The sequence below is a fragment of the Parasteatoda tepidariorum genome, chromosome 12, assembly GCF_982258835.1.
Source record: "Parasteatoda tepidariorum strain Cologne lab strain chromosome 12, Ptep-v5.0, whole genome shotgun sequence".
Lineage (NCBI taxonomy): Eukaryota > Metazoa > Arthropoda > Arachnida > Araneae > Theridiidae > Parasteatoda > Parasteatoda tepidariorum.
This window is the reverse complement of record NC_141766.1, coordinates 65493837-65511820: the sequence shown is the minus strand read 5'-3', so window position 1 is coordinate 65511820 and position 17984 is coordinate 65493837. Positions and strand designations below refer to the sequence as shown.

The following is a 17984-nucleotide window of genomic DNA, read 5'->3' as shown; positions in this document are numbered from 1 at the left end:
AAAAAAGCCAAATCACCATTTTATTAACTTATAAAAACTGACATTTTTAAAACGGATATCGTAAGCCCTTTTTTCCTCTAATATCATTTTTTGAGACAACCAAATTAAATTTTTTTTCTCTTGGAGAAAATAAAGGAAGAGCCGTATGACCCAGAGGTAAAGGCACTAAACTGTATTCGGGAAAAGCTGGGATTCGATCCCCAACGTCTTTAGGCCCATCCAGCTTCAAATCCATTAGCAAAGTAAGTGGTCAATGCATAATGCTGATTAAATTACCATCATGCCGTTGGTAGTGAAATAGGGGATCCTTAACTTTCATGAATACCCCCATCCCACTCCCCGGTACACATAAGGCAGTGGCGGGAATGCATGCTTATAACCTGCTTTTAAGTATACCAAAAAATACTTATAAGCAGGTTAATGCTTATAAGTATTTTTTGGTCAAAAAAATACTATAATACAGGTTCATATCTTTCGTCCTAACATTGGTCTATTGTAGAAATATTTTTACCTATAAAAGACGGATTACGGCTGAAATAACTTTAAATAAATCTAAGCTATTTTTAAACACAATTTCAGATATTGAATTCGATTCATTAGTCTAATTATATTAAAAAAAAACATTAGCTCACTTGCCCATTTCCTTATTTCCTTAGCCCGATTGCCGAAAAAAGTTATGAACCAAAACAAAATTTAGATAATTTTTAACCTGAACCAAAATTCTGTTTGTTAACCCATCCTAGGAAATCATTCACACATCAAAAATTTTGTTAGCTAACCCGCTGAAAGCTTTTGTGGTTAGGACAAACTTTAGACAATTTTTAACCTACGAAACAAAAATTTTAATTCGGTTCCACGCATCAATCCATAGTACGACACCGTTAGCCTATGCACAATTTATTTTTTTTTTGTCTTGAAACGTTTTATATGATTTAGAATCACAAGTTTTGAATTATGCCCCAAAATTTCATCTTCTCTGCCAAAATTTTTTATTACTTTAACAGCAACTAAAAAGCTATGGATAATTTTTGACTATAAAAAGACAAGTTATAATTTAGCATTCAAACGATAGAGAAAATAAAGCAACAAAGTCAGTCGTTGCACATTTTCAGACATAAGAGTAAATATAGATTTATTACAGTAGTTATTTATATAACTGTAATAACAATACTTCTTGTTACAGGATCTTCAATAAGACGAGCCAAAAGTATGGAAAAATTTGATACATTACCAACACAAATATAAATTCATTAAGAAGTGACGAGAAAAAAATTATATCTGATGCCAAATTGATGATTTAATACATGTAAATACACATTTTTACTTATGCAATCAAGAAATGACTTAAGATCTGTTGATTTTTCATGTCCACCCCTAGTCCAAAAATGCCTAGATCAGGTCCATCGCCCTAACAGCACAACTAGTCCACCATCCTTCACAACAGCCTCGCGCAATTAAAGACAGGTCTCTTCCCTGTCCACAAATTGTAAACATTTGATGTAGCCGCTGTGTAACCTGGCTAATGCAGTTTGTGTTGCAGATCATCGAATTGCAGAGACAATTTCCATCGTACTTATCATGTGCGGGAAGCCAAGAATTTCCGAGGGGTGATAGAAAAAATAACACTTCCTTCTTTTGCAAGCAAGTCCGCCTCCTCACTGTCGTAAATCCCAACTTGAGAAGGGATTCATTGGAGGACAACTTTACTGTGAATGAATAAACACGTTAAAAATAATTTCAGGTCTACTTTTTTCTGGAATTTCCGTCCAGTTTTGTAACAGGGTGCGTAGACAACTCAATCAACAAAAAATAAGCACTCAAAAAATATTCTCAAGCAGTATATACAATAATAAAATGCAAAATAATTTTAAAAGACTTTTCATGATCATGATAAAATAACCAGTTTCTGACGAAGAACTCTTTTCTTGATTACATTAGCCATTATAAGAAGATGAAGAGATTTTTCGGTTCGATATCAGAGGGTGGAAACTGTAGATTGAAATTGAGAATATCCTGCAAAATGCAGCAGAGTTGCACATGGGCGTGCAAGAATCTCACCAAACCCCTCAGCTCAGTTGACGCACTAGCGGCCTCGAAAGTATTTCATCAAAGTTAAATGATTGGCGCTTTTACGCTACAGACCGGCGGGAAGCTGAATATTGTGATAGAATGAAGATTGTGATAGAATGAATTGTTAAAACGTTGAATTGAACAATGTGAAAAGCATGCTGTTGCTTAACACTGGCGAAAGTCGACAAGGTTAAAGAAAAAGATCACATTTTCGAAAACGGAAAATTTATTTATGAAGATTAAAAGATTATTATTTATAAAGATTAGAAGCAGCAAGCAATTTAGTGGAACATTACAATTCTTTTACTACCAAGTAATCGCCTTCGTAATATATCCTTCTATCAATTAGTTTCCTTTCTACTTTTCCAGAACAGACAGTTATTGCACTATGGAGTTCTCTTTCTTGAGATTTTAATAGTTCTGACTGATGATGATGGAACTGTAACCAAGCATCACCTAAGAAAAGAATGATATTTGCAATCAGTACACTTAAATTTTCACAAAAAAAGATAGCATTACAAATAAAAAGTATATATTTTAATTTTCTTCGTGTGTGGGATATTCAGTAAATTACTATGTCATCCTTTATAGATAAATTTGGAATCCTAAGCACAGATGAAGATTATATACATATTTGTGACAGCTGATATAAAAATATCTTCTGAATTAAATTTGGATATGTTTCTAATAATTTCCTATCGCTTTTTTTCAATTTTCTAGAGCAATGAAAGACGTTTTGGTACTTTCTGATCTCGTGATGATTTTCCTCGTTAATGTTTTGTCAAGTATCGATTAAACTCTTTTTTTTTCTCTTTTTTTTTTGGCTTATACATTAGTTGGCAACGCCTCAAAGTGCAGATTTTGAATTTAATTTTTAAGAAAGTTTATCATAAAAATTATGGGTGTTGATTAAGGAATATAAAAATTACAAGTGTTGGGCTTAAGAAACGCTTACTGTTAGTGATTAAATCGCTCTGATTACTTATTTCTAATCAGCAGGTTGGTCACCTGGACTATTCCTTGAGCCAACGCGGCCGACCCAATTCTGAGTTTTCAACTACTATGTTTGACTCCGTTACCTTGCGATTTTGAACCCAACCCCGAAGGCAAGGACACTTCTAGATCAAGCATTGGAACAAACTAACCTTCGTGGTGGAGTTTTTGATGGAACTAACCCGCATTTGCGTTATATGGAGGGAAAACCACAAGAACCTCGATCGGTTAGTCCGACGTCTTGTGGATTCTAACCCATGATCCGACTATAGTGTTGACATAAAATTTTCTCAATGGTAGACAGATCATGGGTTTAAATCCCCTTGCCCCGTTGGGCTAACCATGGGATGCTTTCGAGGTTTTCCTCTCAGGTAACGCAAATGCGGATAATTCCATCCCAGCTTGTCCCAATACTTGACCCAGGAGTTCCCTAGTACTGGGTTCAAATTTACAAGGCTACGGAGTTGAACATTGATAGTCCTAAGTTCAGAATTGTGCTGACTGTTCAATGCCGGTTATAAAATAAAATAATCAATCGTGTAAATTTGATTAAAATAAATTAGCTATAGCTTAAGTCTATGAAAGCATAGGCAGCAGGCACCAAAGGAGTAATATATTTTATCTTATTTTTTAATTAATAGGGATTAATTTAAGCTAAGATGAGTTCATTCCATTTGTCACAAAATTATGGGGCCTTGACCTACATGAGCCACTGGCCCACAGTAGGCTGTTTCGAAAATGCTTTACTTTTTACCCTTAAAATAACGCTATAAACGATGCGTTTTGAACTTTGCGAACGCTATACTATTTAAGATTTTTCCTTTAAATTTTCTCTGAGTATTTCTAGGCATACAAAGGTGTTTTCGAAAAACGTGCAGCTCATATTCTATACCAGTTTAAAAGAATTCAGCTCTGAAAATTTAGCTATTAACCAGTTTTAAATTAATTCCACTTTATAAAAAAATTATTTAAAATTTTTTTACAGTGTCTGCGATCATTTTAACGGTTTCTACGCTCTGAATTTAGTGTGCGTTAACCTAAATAAGATGCTGTTTTTTTAAAATTTTCTATAAGTATTTCTGGACTCTTACAAAAGTTTTCAGAAATTGTAGTACCCATATTTTGATTCTAAATTAATCTTAAATTAATTATACATCGTAAAATTTTTTAGAGAATTCATAATAATAATTACGCTATATACTCGTATTCTTTGAACTTTGCGTGTTATAGTTATGTGTGCTTTTAACATTGTGTGTTTTAGACTATGCAAGATTTTTATTTAAACTTTTCTATGAGTATTTCTGGACGAACATGGCTGTTTTCGGAAATTATGATATTCATATTTCATTTCAAAGCAAGTTTCAAATGAATTCCTCATAGTGAAAAAACCATAAACAATTCGTAAGAAGTCTACGCTTATATGATCAACAATTCATTATAAGATCCGAACTTAGCGTGATTTTCTAACTTTGCTTTTTTTCGTGACATTTTTCTGAGATACTTTTTAACTTTATTAGATTCCGTTAGTAAAAATATTGAAACTATTTAGTCTAAAATCTGCTTTAATTTCTGTTAATTCTGTTGAGTATCCATTTGGATACTCAAATATCACGAAACTTTCTTCGGTTTCGTTAAAAACAAAGAAATGCTCCGAGCAAAAATTTCGGCAAATTAATGAAATAACTATCGTCACTTCTTCAAGAAAACGAATTTCTACAAAATTAAAAAAATATTTCGTCATTCTATTTTTATGAACAAAAAAAAATTAGAAAAATCAGTCTTGTAGTTCCTGATGCATCTAATTTTTCGTAAAATCACCTTTACGTGGGCCTCATACAAGTGACACAACAGATGAAAAACAGAAAGGTGTATTACACACACTCCAGCTGCGTGATTTGAACCTCGGATCTTCCTAATACGAGGTCAATTCCGTGACCACTATACAGCCCGTTCAGCTTAACTTGAAACTTTATTTTCGATTCAGAGTCTTTATTCTAGTAAACAATCTCCCACAATGCATTGCGATAACGTTTCCAGTTGCGGAAACATTTTCATCATAAATTTGTGAGCTCGCTTATCGTCACAAAGCATGCAATTTCGTGAAGAAATGATTCTCAAAATTAGCAAACTACTGCTAAAGGATTGCTGAATCGACAAAAGTGAGAGTTATATCTCTGAGAGAGACAAGAAACTAAAATTCGCATAACAAATTTTCGTTGCTGATACAAAGCTTTTTTGTTCAATTAGTACTGTATTTATACATTTTAAGGTAATTTTTATCTCAGCTTTTCATGATTAATAATATAACTGCTTGGTTCTAGTGCTATATGCCTGTCTCTTGCAATTTGCAAATTTAGATCTCAGTAATAACTTTAATAATAAATGCTGAAGAAACCTTTGCATATTTTGTCTCCAATAGTCTTTAGAAGAGTGAAACCAATACCAGGATTATTCTGACTTATATATTCTTCTTCTTTCCATATGTTAGCCAATTTTAATGGATCAATGTTTTCGATGTAACCTGCAGAAGAAAAAAAACTTTGAAATTAAACTAGAATTAACCATTATAGTATATTATTGCGCAATTATAGTTCAATTATAGTACATTATTCCTCACTTAGGACAATTTTAAAATCTACATTTAAGTTGTTTATAATTTATTTCACGATGTTGCAAGAAAGGAACATATTACGGAACTATAAACAACTGTAAATTGTAGTCGTGGTAAATAATATGGACCTACGCAATTGTAGTAGAGGGTACTATGTATAGCATAAGGTTACTCAATTTTCCCACTCTTTTCGCCGCTCATTTATCATGGTTTCTGTAAATCTTTTCTTTTTTTCCAACGACAGCATGTTTCAGTAAGAACTTGAGTTGAAAAAAATAAGATTTGCCAAACCCATTGTAAAAGTAAGGAGAGTGGGAAATCATAAAATCTTGAGACGCATATTCTACTTACAGAGATGTAATTTTATTATTCAGTGATAGTATCATCGTTATTATTATTATTATTTGGAATTTTTTTTAAGTCGAACATTTCTGAAACTTACTCAAATGCTTCGGTACTATATTGATGTTAGAAATATCCCAAAGTTCGTAAGAACTCTTATTTTGACATGCTTCAGTCTAAATAACTCAAATTTGATGCTCTGTAGAAAACTTTTAACTCTACATGTGTAGAATATTCGAAATTATATAAAACATTTACTGGAATCCTCCTACGCGAAGTTTTCCTTAATCCATATCGTTAATATACATTTGTAGAACCTTGCCGAAAATTATTTAAAAAAATATGCGCATTAAGAGTCGAAAATTGATAACTAAGCGCGGAAAAAAATGTTATGAAAACCTGACGAATCACTAAGACGGAAAATTTAGATTGAAAAATTATTAGACGAATTATTAGACGCATTAAAGATTCTATTCAAAATCTTAATTATCAGGTGATACTATACAGCTTTATTATTTTCGTATGGCTGAAACCAGTTTGTATTTGTTTACGTTCGTGTATTAACCGGTTAACACTGCAATGCAATACGTTAAAAATAAATACAAATAGGAAGTATATAAAAATCTCCCGAATAACAACCCATTACATGCTGTTTAAATATAAAAGTATTGCATATAAACTCGTTCAAAACATGCAATTATTTAAACACTACAATGCGTTCAATAATTTGGTCGAATTATTATAATATACTAATATAATACCTGATTTAATAAATATTCCATATTTTATATAACATATCATGTAATTTATCCAATGGTCAAATTTATTTTATGTATCGTCAAATTTAACCAAATAATACACGAACGTAAACAAGTGCAAACCGGTTTCAGTCGGGTAAAAACAATAAAGAATTTACATAGAAGTTTATTGTGCGTATAATAGTTTGGCCAGGGACTGTATATTGATATTGATATAATAATAATTGCAATAATAAATATTTATTTGCTACTTCTGATATTTTCTTTCTTTAAATTCATTTTTCACAAGGATTCTAAAAATATAGAATTATGGTAGTAAGGAGCGTCTTAGAGTATTCAGATCATAAATTATGTGAGATGGTATAATTGAAATGTCTTAAACAATATTCAAAAACTAAGAACAAACACTAAATTAACAGTAAAATTAATTTCAAAATGTGAAGAAAAGCCCAGAATTATAGCGCATTTGTAAATTTATTAACCTTTAAAAATTACTTTGTATATAAATATATATTAAAGGGAATTGCATCAAGGATTAGATAATTACATTCTCGAGTTTACGCAGTTTCCAACTTTTTAAAAATAATTTACTCGCAAGCACTGTGAAATAGTTTTAGATGTATTTTTAAAAAAAGTAAAGTGTCTTTTTTAAAAACTTGGAAAGAATCTCCATAAAAAAGTTCACATGATATGCTTTTCAAACTATGAAATAGTTCAATGTAAGTATGCATTGAATGTGTATTCATTTTATTGTATGTATACATGTAATTGTATACAATGTATGTATACAATTCAATGTATGACATACTGACTGTTTCAGTATGTCATACATTGAAATACATATAAAAATAATGCCATAAAAGAATCACATTACCTTCAAAGCCAGAATAAGTAATATTCGTTTGGTAAGGTGCTTTTCTTAAAACTTGGGAAGAATCTCCATAACAAAGTTCATGTGCAATGCTTTTCGAAACCCCTTGGAATATAATCATATCATAAAATTTCTTTAATGCTTCTCCATTTTTCAGTGCTTCAGATATATGTTTTGCACCTACTTCTCGCTCAAGGTGTTTGGTAGAGTGTAAAAGTTCAACACCTATTAAAATACAATAAGTTTATAGTAAAAAACACTATTTAAAAGTAAACTTGTGTAAAAGCAAAAGTAAGTATTGTTTTTACACAACTGAAACCGGTTTGCACTTTTTTATTATTGTGTATCAATTGGTTAACATTGTAATGCAATACGCTGAAAATAAATAAAAATAGAAAGTATATGAAATTTCTCCTGAATAAAAACCCATTACATGTATGTATAATTAAGAAGTATCGCACATAAACTCGCTCAAAACAAGCAATTATTAAAGCACTACAGTGCGTCTAATAATTTTGTCGAATTATTATAATATATTAATATAATACCTGATATAATAAATATTCTATATTTATATAATATAGCCTCAAATTTTTCCAATCATTGAATTTATATTAAATATCGTCGAATTTAACCAGTTGATACGCGAACGTAAACAAGTGCAAACCGGTTTCAGTCGCGTAAAAACAATAAAGCTGTATAGTATCGCCTGATAAATTAGATTTTACATTGAATCTTATAATGCATCTGCAGTACAATTATCACAAATAACAATTGTTTTTAAGCCTATTTTTGTGTAATGAAAATGTCTTAAGGAAGTAAATAGTAAAAAGAAAATGAAATGTAGATTCATACCTAAGGCAGTTACAAGCTGTAAGATATCGTCAGGCCCTCCTCCTCTTAAGCATTCTATCGATTCCAATACTTCTAAAGAATTCCCACTATTCCTTCCAAGAGGATTTTCCATTGATGTTAACAAAGCAACAACATCAACGCTCTTCGATGCATTAACCTAATATTTACAATAATTAAAAGAATTTGATGAACACACAATTTTTTTTCACCAAACAATCAACTGAAATAGCACAAAAATATAAAATGATTACTATCAACTGAGTGTTCGCAAGCATTTTCATTTGAACTATTTAATAAACTGGGTCTGCTACTTCCCTCTGAGTAAATAGAGTTTTCTTACGAATTTTTCAAAATTAAATTCAAAGGTTGTCAACAGATGGAGCTGCTGACTATATAAACTTTGAAATAATTTTTACAGCTGCATGTCAGACCATTCAAACTAAAATATTTTCACGAGATCTATTATTTTATCTTATTTTATAACAATAGAACCAGTTTTTGATACGTAGCCTTGTAATTTTGAACCCAGAATATAAGGGAACACTTAAATTAAAAGTTGGGATAATTAGCTTTCATTGAGGACTTTTTGATGCTAGTAATTCACACAGCTGTTGTAGAAGTTGCGTAACATGAAAAGAAAAACCACGAAAGCCTCCCACGGTTAGCCTGACGGTAAGGGAACTCTAATCCATGATCCGTCAACCACTGAGGATATTTTACATTAGCACTTTGGTCGGTGCAAGCTGGATGAAGAATTCGTATCGACCAGCCATCACTGGGATTCGAACCCGGTTCACTACATTGGAAGGCTAACGCTCTATCTCCTGAGCCATCATGGCGCAGATTATAGCCATTGTGAAATTAGCAGCGTTAATGAAATGTTACTTTTTACATACCTGTAAAAAGTAACATTTCTTCCGGGAAAAAAGAGTTCTTCATTAATGGTTAAAGTTAATAGTCTTAATAAATAATCTGTGGCACTTTGATGCGACGTCACGAGAAAAAGTAATATTAAGGCATATTACTCGGAACTCACTTGTGATTTAATTGTTATGGCGCCTACTCATTCTCTTTTGACAAGATAAAAGTTTAGGCGAGTTAAATGTTGTAATAAACTATTACAGGGACATTTTTTATCCTCATAAGAAATACGTGCTGGTGTTAGCAAACTCATAATAATTTTTGGCAAATAAAATGTTTACATATAATTCACAAAAATTATTTTCTTCTCATAAAAAATTTATACTGGTGAAATCAGACTTCTACAACTGATTTTTAGCTATTAAAATGTTTAAGTAAAATTTGATAAAAGAAATGTTGTTCTCATAAAAATACTATACTGGTGCAGGCAGTCTTCTACAACTGAATTTTAGCTAATAAAATGTTTAAATAAAATTTGATAAAAGAAATTTTGTTCTCATAAAAATACTATACTGGTGCAGGCAGTATTCTACAACTGATTTTTAGCTAATAAAATGTTTGAATAAAATTCGATAAAAGAAATTTTGTTCTCATAAAAATACTATACTGGTGCAGGCAGTCTTCTACAACTGAATTTTAGCTAATAAAATGTTTGAATAAAATTCGATAAAAGAAATTTTGTTCTCATAAAAATACTATACTGGTGCAGGCAGTCTTCTACAACTGAATTTTAGCTAATAAAATGTTTGAATAAAATTCGATAAAAGAAATTTTGTTCTCATAAAAATACTATACTGGTGCAGGCAGTCTTCTACAACTGAATTTTAGCTAATAAAATGTTTGAATAAAATTCGATAAAAGAACTTTTGTTCTCATAAAAATACTATACTGGTGCAGGCAGTCTTCTACAACTGAATTTTAGCTAATAAAATGCTTAAATAAAATTTGATAAAAGAAATTTTGTTCTCATAAAAATACTATACTGGTGCAGGCAGTCTTCTACAACTGAATTTTAGCTAATAAAATGTTTAAATAAAATTTGATAAAAGAAATTTTGTTCTCATAAAAATACTATACTGGTGCAGGCAGTCTTCTACAACTGAATTTTAGCTAATAAAATGTTTGAATAAAATTCGATAAAAGAAATTTTGTTCTCATAAAAATACTATACTGGTGCAGGCAGTCTTCTACAACTGAATTTTAGCTAATAAAATGTTTAAATAAAATTTGATAAAAGAAATTTTGTTCTCATAAAAATACTATACTGGTGCAGGCAGTCTTCTACAACTGAATTTTAGCTAATAAAATGTTTGAATAAAATTCGATAAAAGAAATTTTGTTCTCATAAAAATACTATACTGGTGCAGGCAGTCTTCTACAACTGAATTTTAGCTAATAAAATGCTTAAATAAAATTTGATAAAAGAAATGTTGTTCTCATAAAAATACTATACTGGTGCAGGCAGTCTTCTACAACTGAATTTTAGCTAATAAAATGTTTAAATAAAATTTGATAAAAGAAATTTTGTTCTCATAAAAATACTATACTGGTGCAGGCAGTATTCTACAACTGATTTTTAGCTAATAAAATGTTTGAATAAAATTCGATAAAAGAAATTTTGTTCTCATAAAAATACTATACTGGTGCAGGCAGTCTTCTACAACTGAATTTTAGCTAATAAAATGTTTGAATAAAATTCGATGAAAGAAATTTTGTTCTCATAAAAATACTATACTGGTGCAGGCAGTCTTCTACAACTGAATTTTAGCTAATAAAATGTTTGAATAAAATTCGATAAAAGAAATTTTGTTCTCATAAAAATACTATACTGGTGCAGGCAGTCTTCTACAACTGAATTTTAGCTAATAAAATGTTTGAATAAAATTCGATAAAAGAAATTTTGTTCTCATAAAAATACTATACTGGTGCAGGCAGTCTTCTACAACTGAATTTTAGCTAATAAAATGTTTGAATAAAATTCGATAAAAGAAATTTTGTTCTCATAAAAATACTATACTGGTGCAGGCAGTCTTCTACAACTGAATTTTAGCTAATAAAATGCTAAAATAAAATTTGATAAAAGAAATTTTGTTCTCATAAAAATACTATACTGGTGCAGGCAGTCTTCTACAACTGATTTTTAGCTATTAAAATGTTTAAGTAAAATTTGATAAAAGAAATGTTGTTCTCATAAAAATACTATACTGGTGCAGGCAGTCTTCTACAACTGAATTTTAGCTAATAAAATGTTTAAATAAAATTTGATAAAAGAAATTTTGTTCTCATAAAAATACTATACTGGTGCAGGCAGTATTCTACAACTGATTTTTAGCTAATAAAATGTTTGAATAAAATTCGATAAAAGAAATTTTGTTCTCATAAAAATACTATACTGGTGCAGGCAGTCTTCTACAACTGAATTTTAGCTAATAAAATGTTTGAATAAAATTCGATAAAAGAAATTTTGTTCTCATAAAAATACTATACTGGTGCAGGCAGTCTTCTACAACTGAATTTTAGCTAATAAAATGTTTGAATAAAATTCGATAAAAGAAATTTTGTTCTCATAAAAATACTATACTGGTGCAGGCAGTCTTCTACAACTGAATTTTAGCTAATAAAATGTTTGAATAAAATTCGATAAAAGAAATTTTGTTCTCATAAAAATACTATACTGGTGCAGGCAGTCTTCTACAACTGAATTTTAGCTAATAAAATGCTTAAATAAAATTTGATAAAAGAAATTTTGTTCTCATAAAAATACTATACTGGTGCAGGCAGTCTTCTACAACTGAATTTTAGCTAATAAAATGTTTAAATAAAATTTGATAAAAGAAATTTTGTTCTCATAAAAATACTATACTGGTGCAGGCAGTCTTCTACAACTGAATTTTAGCTAATAAAATGTTTGAATAAAATTCGATAAAAGAAATTTTGTTCTCATAAAAATACTATACTGGTGCAGGCAGTCTTCTACAACTGAATTTTAGCTAATAAAATGTTTAAATAAAATTTGATAAAAGAAATTTTGTTCTCATAAAAATACTATACTGGTGCAGGCAGTCTTCTACAACTGAATTTTAGCTAATAAAATGTTTGAATAAAATTCGATAAAAGAAATTTTGTTCTCATAAAAATACTATACTGGTGCAGGCAGTCTTCTACAACTGAATTTTAGCTAATAAAATGCTTAAATAAAATTTGATAAAAGAAATGTTGTTCTCATAAAAATACTATACTGGTGCAGGCAGTCTTCTACAACTGAATTTTAGCTAATAAAATGTTTAAATAAAATTTGATAAAAGAAATTTTGTTCTCATAAAAATACTATACTGGTGCAGGCAGTATTCTACAACTGATTTTTAGCTAATAAAATGTTTGAATAAAATTCGATAAAAGAAATTTTGTTCTCATAAAAATACTATACTGGTGCAGGCAGTCTTCTACAACTGAATTTTAGCTAATAAAATGTTTGAATAAAATTCGATGAAAGAAATTTTGTTCTCATAAAAATACTATACTGGTGCAGGCAGTCTTCTACAACTGAATTTTAGCTAATAAAATGTTTGAATAAAATTCGATAAAAGAAATTTTGTTCTCATAAAAATACTATACTGGTGCAGGCAGTCTTCTACAACTGAATTTTAGCTAATAAAATGTTTGAATAAAATTCGATAAAAGAAATTTTGTTCTCATAAAAATACTATACTGGTGCAGGCAGTCTTCTACAACTGAATTTTAGCTAATAAAATGTTTGAATAAAATTCGATAAAAGAAATTTTGTTCTCATAAAAATACTATACTGGTGCAGGCAGTCTTCTACAACTGAATTTTAGCTAATAAAATGCTTAAATAAAATTTGATAAAAGAAATTTTGTTCTCATAAAAATACTATACTGGTGCAGGCAGTCTTCTACAACTGAATTTTAGCTAATAAAATGTTTAAATAAAATTTGATAAAAGAAATTTTGTTCTCATAAAAATACTATACTGGTGCAGGCAGTCTTCTACAACTGAATTTTAGCTAATAAAATGTTTGAATAAAATTCGATAAAAGAAATTTTGTTCTCATAAAAATACTATACTGGTGCAGGCAGTCTTCTACAACTGAATTTTAGCTAATAAAATGTTTAAATAAAATTTGATAAAAGAAATTTTGTTCTCATAAAAATACTATACTGGTGCAGGCAGTCTTCTACAACTGAATTTTAGCTAATAAAATGTTTGAATAAAATTCGATAAAAGAAATTTTGTTCTCATAAAAATACTATACTGGTGCAGGCAGTCTTCTACAACTGAATTTTAGCTAATAAAATGCTTAAATAAAATTTGATAAAAGAAATGTTGTTCTCATAAAAATACTATACTGGTGCAGGCAGTCTTCTACAACTGAATTTTAGCTAATAAAATGTTTAAATAAAATTTGATAAAAGAAATTTTGTTCTCATAAAAATACTATACTGGTGCAGGCAGTATTCTACAACTGATTTTTAGCTAATAAAATGTTTGAATAAAATTCGATAAAAGAAATTTTGTTCTCATAAAAATACTATACTGGTGCAGGCAGTCTTCTACAACTGAATTTTAGCTAATAAAATGTTTGAATAAAATTCGATAAAAGAAATTTTGTTCTCATAAAAATACTATACTGGTGCAGGCAGTCTTCTACAACTGAATTTTAGCTAATAAAATGTTTGAATAAAATTCGATAAAAGAAATTTTGTTCTCATAAAAATACTATACTGGTGCAGGCAGTCTTCTACAACTGAATTTTAGCTAATAAAATGTTTGAATAAAATTCGATAAAAGAAATTTTGTTCTCATAAAAATACTATACTGGTGCAGGCAGTCTTCTACAACTGAATTTTAGCTAATAAAATGCTTAAATAAAATTTGATAAAAGAAATTTTGTTCTCATAAAAATACTATACTGGGGCAGGCAGTCTTCTACAACTGATTTTTAGCTAATAAAATGTCTGAATAAAATTTAATAAAAGAAATTTTGTTCTCATAAAAATACTATACTGGTGCAGGCAGTCTTCTACAACTGATTTTCAGCTAATAAAATGTCTAAATAAAATTTGATAAAAGAAATTTCGTTCTCATAAAAATACTATACTGGTGCGGGCAGTCTTCTGCAACTGATTTTTAGCTAATAAAATGTTTAAGTAAAATTCGATAAAAAAAACTTTTCACATAGAAATATTTTGCTGGTGAAAGCAGATTTCTAAAACTATTTTTTGGCAAATAAAATTCTATAAAAAATATTCTTTCTTATTAAAATATTGTGCCGATGCAGACAGACTTCTGAAATAAAAATAATCTTTTCATAAAAATATCTCAAAGAGTTCAAAATCTCCTCATAATCTATTCAAAAAATCTTTTCAGAAAAGCTGGTATTGACAGACTTCAAAAATTAACTCTATATTTCCAAAAAAGCTCATATTAAAAAAAGTTATGATTTAATTATCAATTTTAACTTATTACTGTTGATTCTAATGAGCCGTAGTGGCTCAGAATATAGAGCCTCCGAATGAGGAGACACGGTTCAAATCTCAGTGTCGACTGGTCGATACGACTTCCGGGTGGCACCAACCACGGTACTAAAGAAAATATACTCAATGGTAGACGAGTAATTGGTTAGAATCCTCTTACCACCAAGCTAACTATGAGAAGTTTTCGTGGTTTTCCTCTCCATATAACACTAATTCGGGTTAGTTCCATTGAAAAATTCCTCAACAAAGGCAAATTTCCCCCAATATTTGACCTAGGAGTTCCCTTGTCTTCCGGATTGGGTTCAAAATTACAAGGCTACGGAATTTAACAATTATAGTCGTCAACTTTTCAACTACAGTTAAAAAATAAAATAAAATTTTTCAATTTTTTTAAAAAAAAGTTAAAATATAGGACATGCTTTAATGAAGGGAAAAAAACGCTTTGAAAACTGTAGCTTACTCTATCACTTATAGATAACAGAAAGATAAAGCTTTTAAGTATTGTATAGAAGTTATAAAATGAGCACACATTGCTAAAAAGTTTATTAATAAGAATCGAGATACATGACAAATGTTTGCTAAGCATTATCACTCAGACTATGTTATCATTAATTCAACATTGAAAAAATGTCTCAAAATTTTTCTGTATCAGCAAGTCCTAACGGTTCTGTTTTTATAACTATTTTTTGCTTTTGTTTCTGATGTGTGTAAATAAGTGATATATGATTCAACAATTTTTTTAAATAAACATTTTATCACTGATAAAAGAACTAATTTTCAAGTCATGTATTCTTTATTTTTGTTTGTTACTATTTATTAGCTTCGTAGAAATATATTACATCGTGATTTAAGATGCATTACACCATTATAAACGCAGTATATTTTAAAAACTGCAAATAAAGAGTAAAGGTTATAAACGTGTCTATGACCGAAAAAATCGTGATTTTTTGGTGTCAAATTAGAAGTGAAACGCTCTAAGCTACATAATGAATCTAAGCTACATTTTAAAATTCTTCGAATTCTATGCATGCCATTATATATTTCTGCCTATTGAGTTATTATCTAGCGAAAATTTCTGAAACCTGAGATATGCCTACCTAGAAACAATACGGAGGAACATTTTGATATAAAAAATGTCACCATAGTAAAAATGGCTTATCAGTATACTGAGGCAATTTCATTAAATTCTGGTGATTGTAATTAGTATGCGAAATCTGATGAACAGTACGCAAGAGAAAAAGTGAACACCCTGAATAATTTTAAATCTAATTATAGGATATTTCCTGTACTCACCATAAATAAGGTAAATAATTATTACAGAAAATATTTTAAAAAATTGTAAAGTCGGACACAAAAGTGTACTTTCTCTGAACAAACATAGATACTGTACCTGTCCATATTATAAGACGCACTATAACATTCCATGTAAATTATAATTACCAGGTGATACTATACGACTGCATTGTTTTTACTCGGATGAAACCGGTTTGCATTTATTTACGTTCCTGTATCAATCGGTTAATTTTGCAATACAATACGTTAAAAATAAATACAAATAGGAAGTATATCAGTGCATCAAAAATCTCCCGGATAAAAACCCATTACATGTATGTTTAAATATAAAAGTATTGCATATAAACTCGTGCAAATCATGTAATTGTTAAAGAACTGCAGTGCATCTAATAATTTGATCTTTTTTTGTAATATTCTAATTTAATTCTTCATATAATAAACATTCTGTATTTATATAATATTTAGTCTAATGTATCCTATAGTCAAATTGATATTATATATCGTCTAATTTACCCAATCGATACACTAACGTAAACAAGTGCAAACCGATTTCAGTCACATAAAAATGGTAAAGCTGTATAGTATCACCTGATAATTAATATTTTACATAGAATCTTATAGTGGATCTAAAAATTTGGCCAGGGACTGTATATATATATATATATATATATATACATATATATATATATATATATATATATATATATATATATATATATATATATATATATATATATATATATATATATATATATATATATATATATATATATATATATATATATATATATATATATATATACACTCAAGAGCCAAAACATTATGACCATCTCTTAATAACGAGTTGGACCACCTTTAGCCCGCAACACAGCTGCAACCCGCCTTGGAATGGATGCCACAAGTACTTGGTAGATGGACGGAGACAGATTGTACCAGATGTTTAAGCAACAGTCACTTAAATCCAAGATATTGCGACTTAGTGGTCTTTGAACTCTGAGCTGCCCTTCCATGACATCCCAAATGTGTTCTATCGGATTGAGATCCGGTGAGTTAGGCGGCCAGAACATTAACTGGAATTCAGCATCATGTTCCTGGAACCACTTCAACATAATTTGAGCCTTTTGACACGGGGCGTTGCTCTATTGGAAAATTCCATTTCCAGCTGGAAAAACAGAGGCCATGTAAGGGTGCAACTGGTCCGCAATGATGTTCAGATACCCTGTAGCATTCATGGTTTGCTCTACGACAACCACGGTCCCAGAGACGCCCAAGAGAACGTCTCCCAAAGCATATTACCGCCACCACCGGCCAGTGTATGACCTACTGTACATTGAGGGAGCAACTGTTCGCCTGGAAGACGGCGTATCCTCACACAGCCAAAATGACAAACAGTGATTCATCTGACCAGGCAACTCTCTCCCACTGATCCATGGACCAGTCGCGATGTTCCCGGGCGCAGCGCAGGCGTAGTTGGCGATGACGCTTGGTCAGCAAAAGCACACGAGTGGGACGCTTGCTGCATAGCCCCATATCCAACAGTGTCAGCTGAACAGTGTCAGCTGATACTATTCTACTTGACCCTGCATTGTATTGGGCTGTCAGCTGAGCCACTGTTTGGCTCCTGTTTTGCTTCACCAAGCGAGACAATCTCCGACGACGTTTTTCTTTGATAGCGTGTGGACGTCCAACACCATGTCGTCTACTGCTGGTTTCACCGTCATTCATCCACTTTACATAAGGACTAACAACTGTAGATTGCGAACAACCCACGAGTC

General features: G+C 30.4%; 1 protein-coding gene across 1 annotated transcript in view; it reads right to left on the bottom strand.

Annotated features, from left to right (window-relative positions):
* Nucleotides 1–2278: 2278 nt before the first annotated feature.
* Nucleotides 2279–17984, bottom strand: part of LOC107439757 (thymidine phosphorylase) — a 36360-nt gene continuing 20654 nt past the window's right edge. Inside the window, exons 5-8 of the mRNA XM_043055887.3 lie at nucleotides 8501–8657; nucleotides 7649–7870; nucleotides 5459–5584; nucleotides 2279–2526 (exon numbers count right to left, since the gene is read on the bottom strand). Of these exons, the coding sequence (XP_042911821.3) occupies nucleotides 2363–2526; nucleotides 5459–5584; nucleotides 7649–7870; nucleotides 8501–8657 (669 nt within the window). The 3' untranslated portion in view covers nucleotides 2279–2362. The remainder of the gene's footprint in view (nucleotides 2527–5458; nucleotides 5585–7648; nucleotides 7871–8500; nucleotides 8658–17984) is intronic.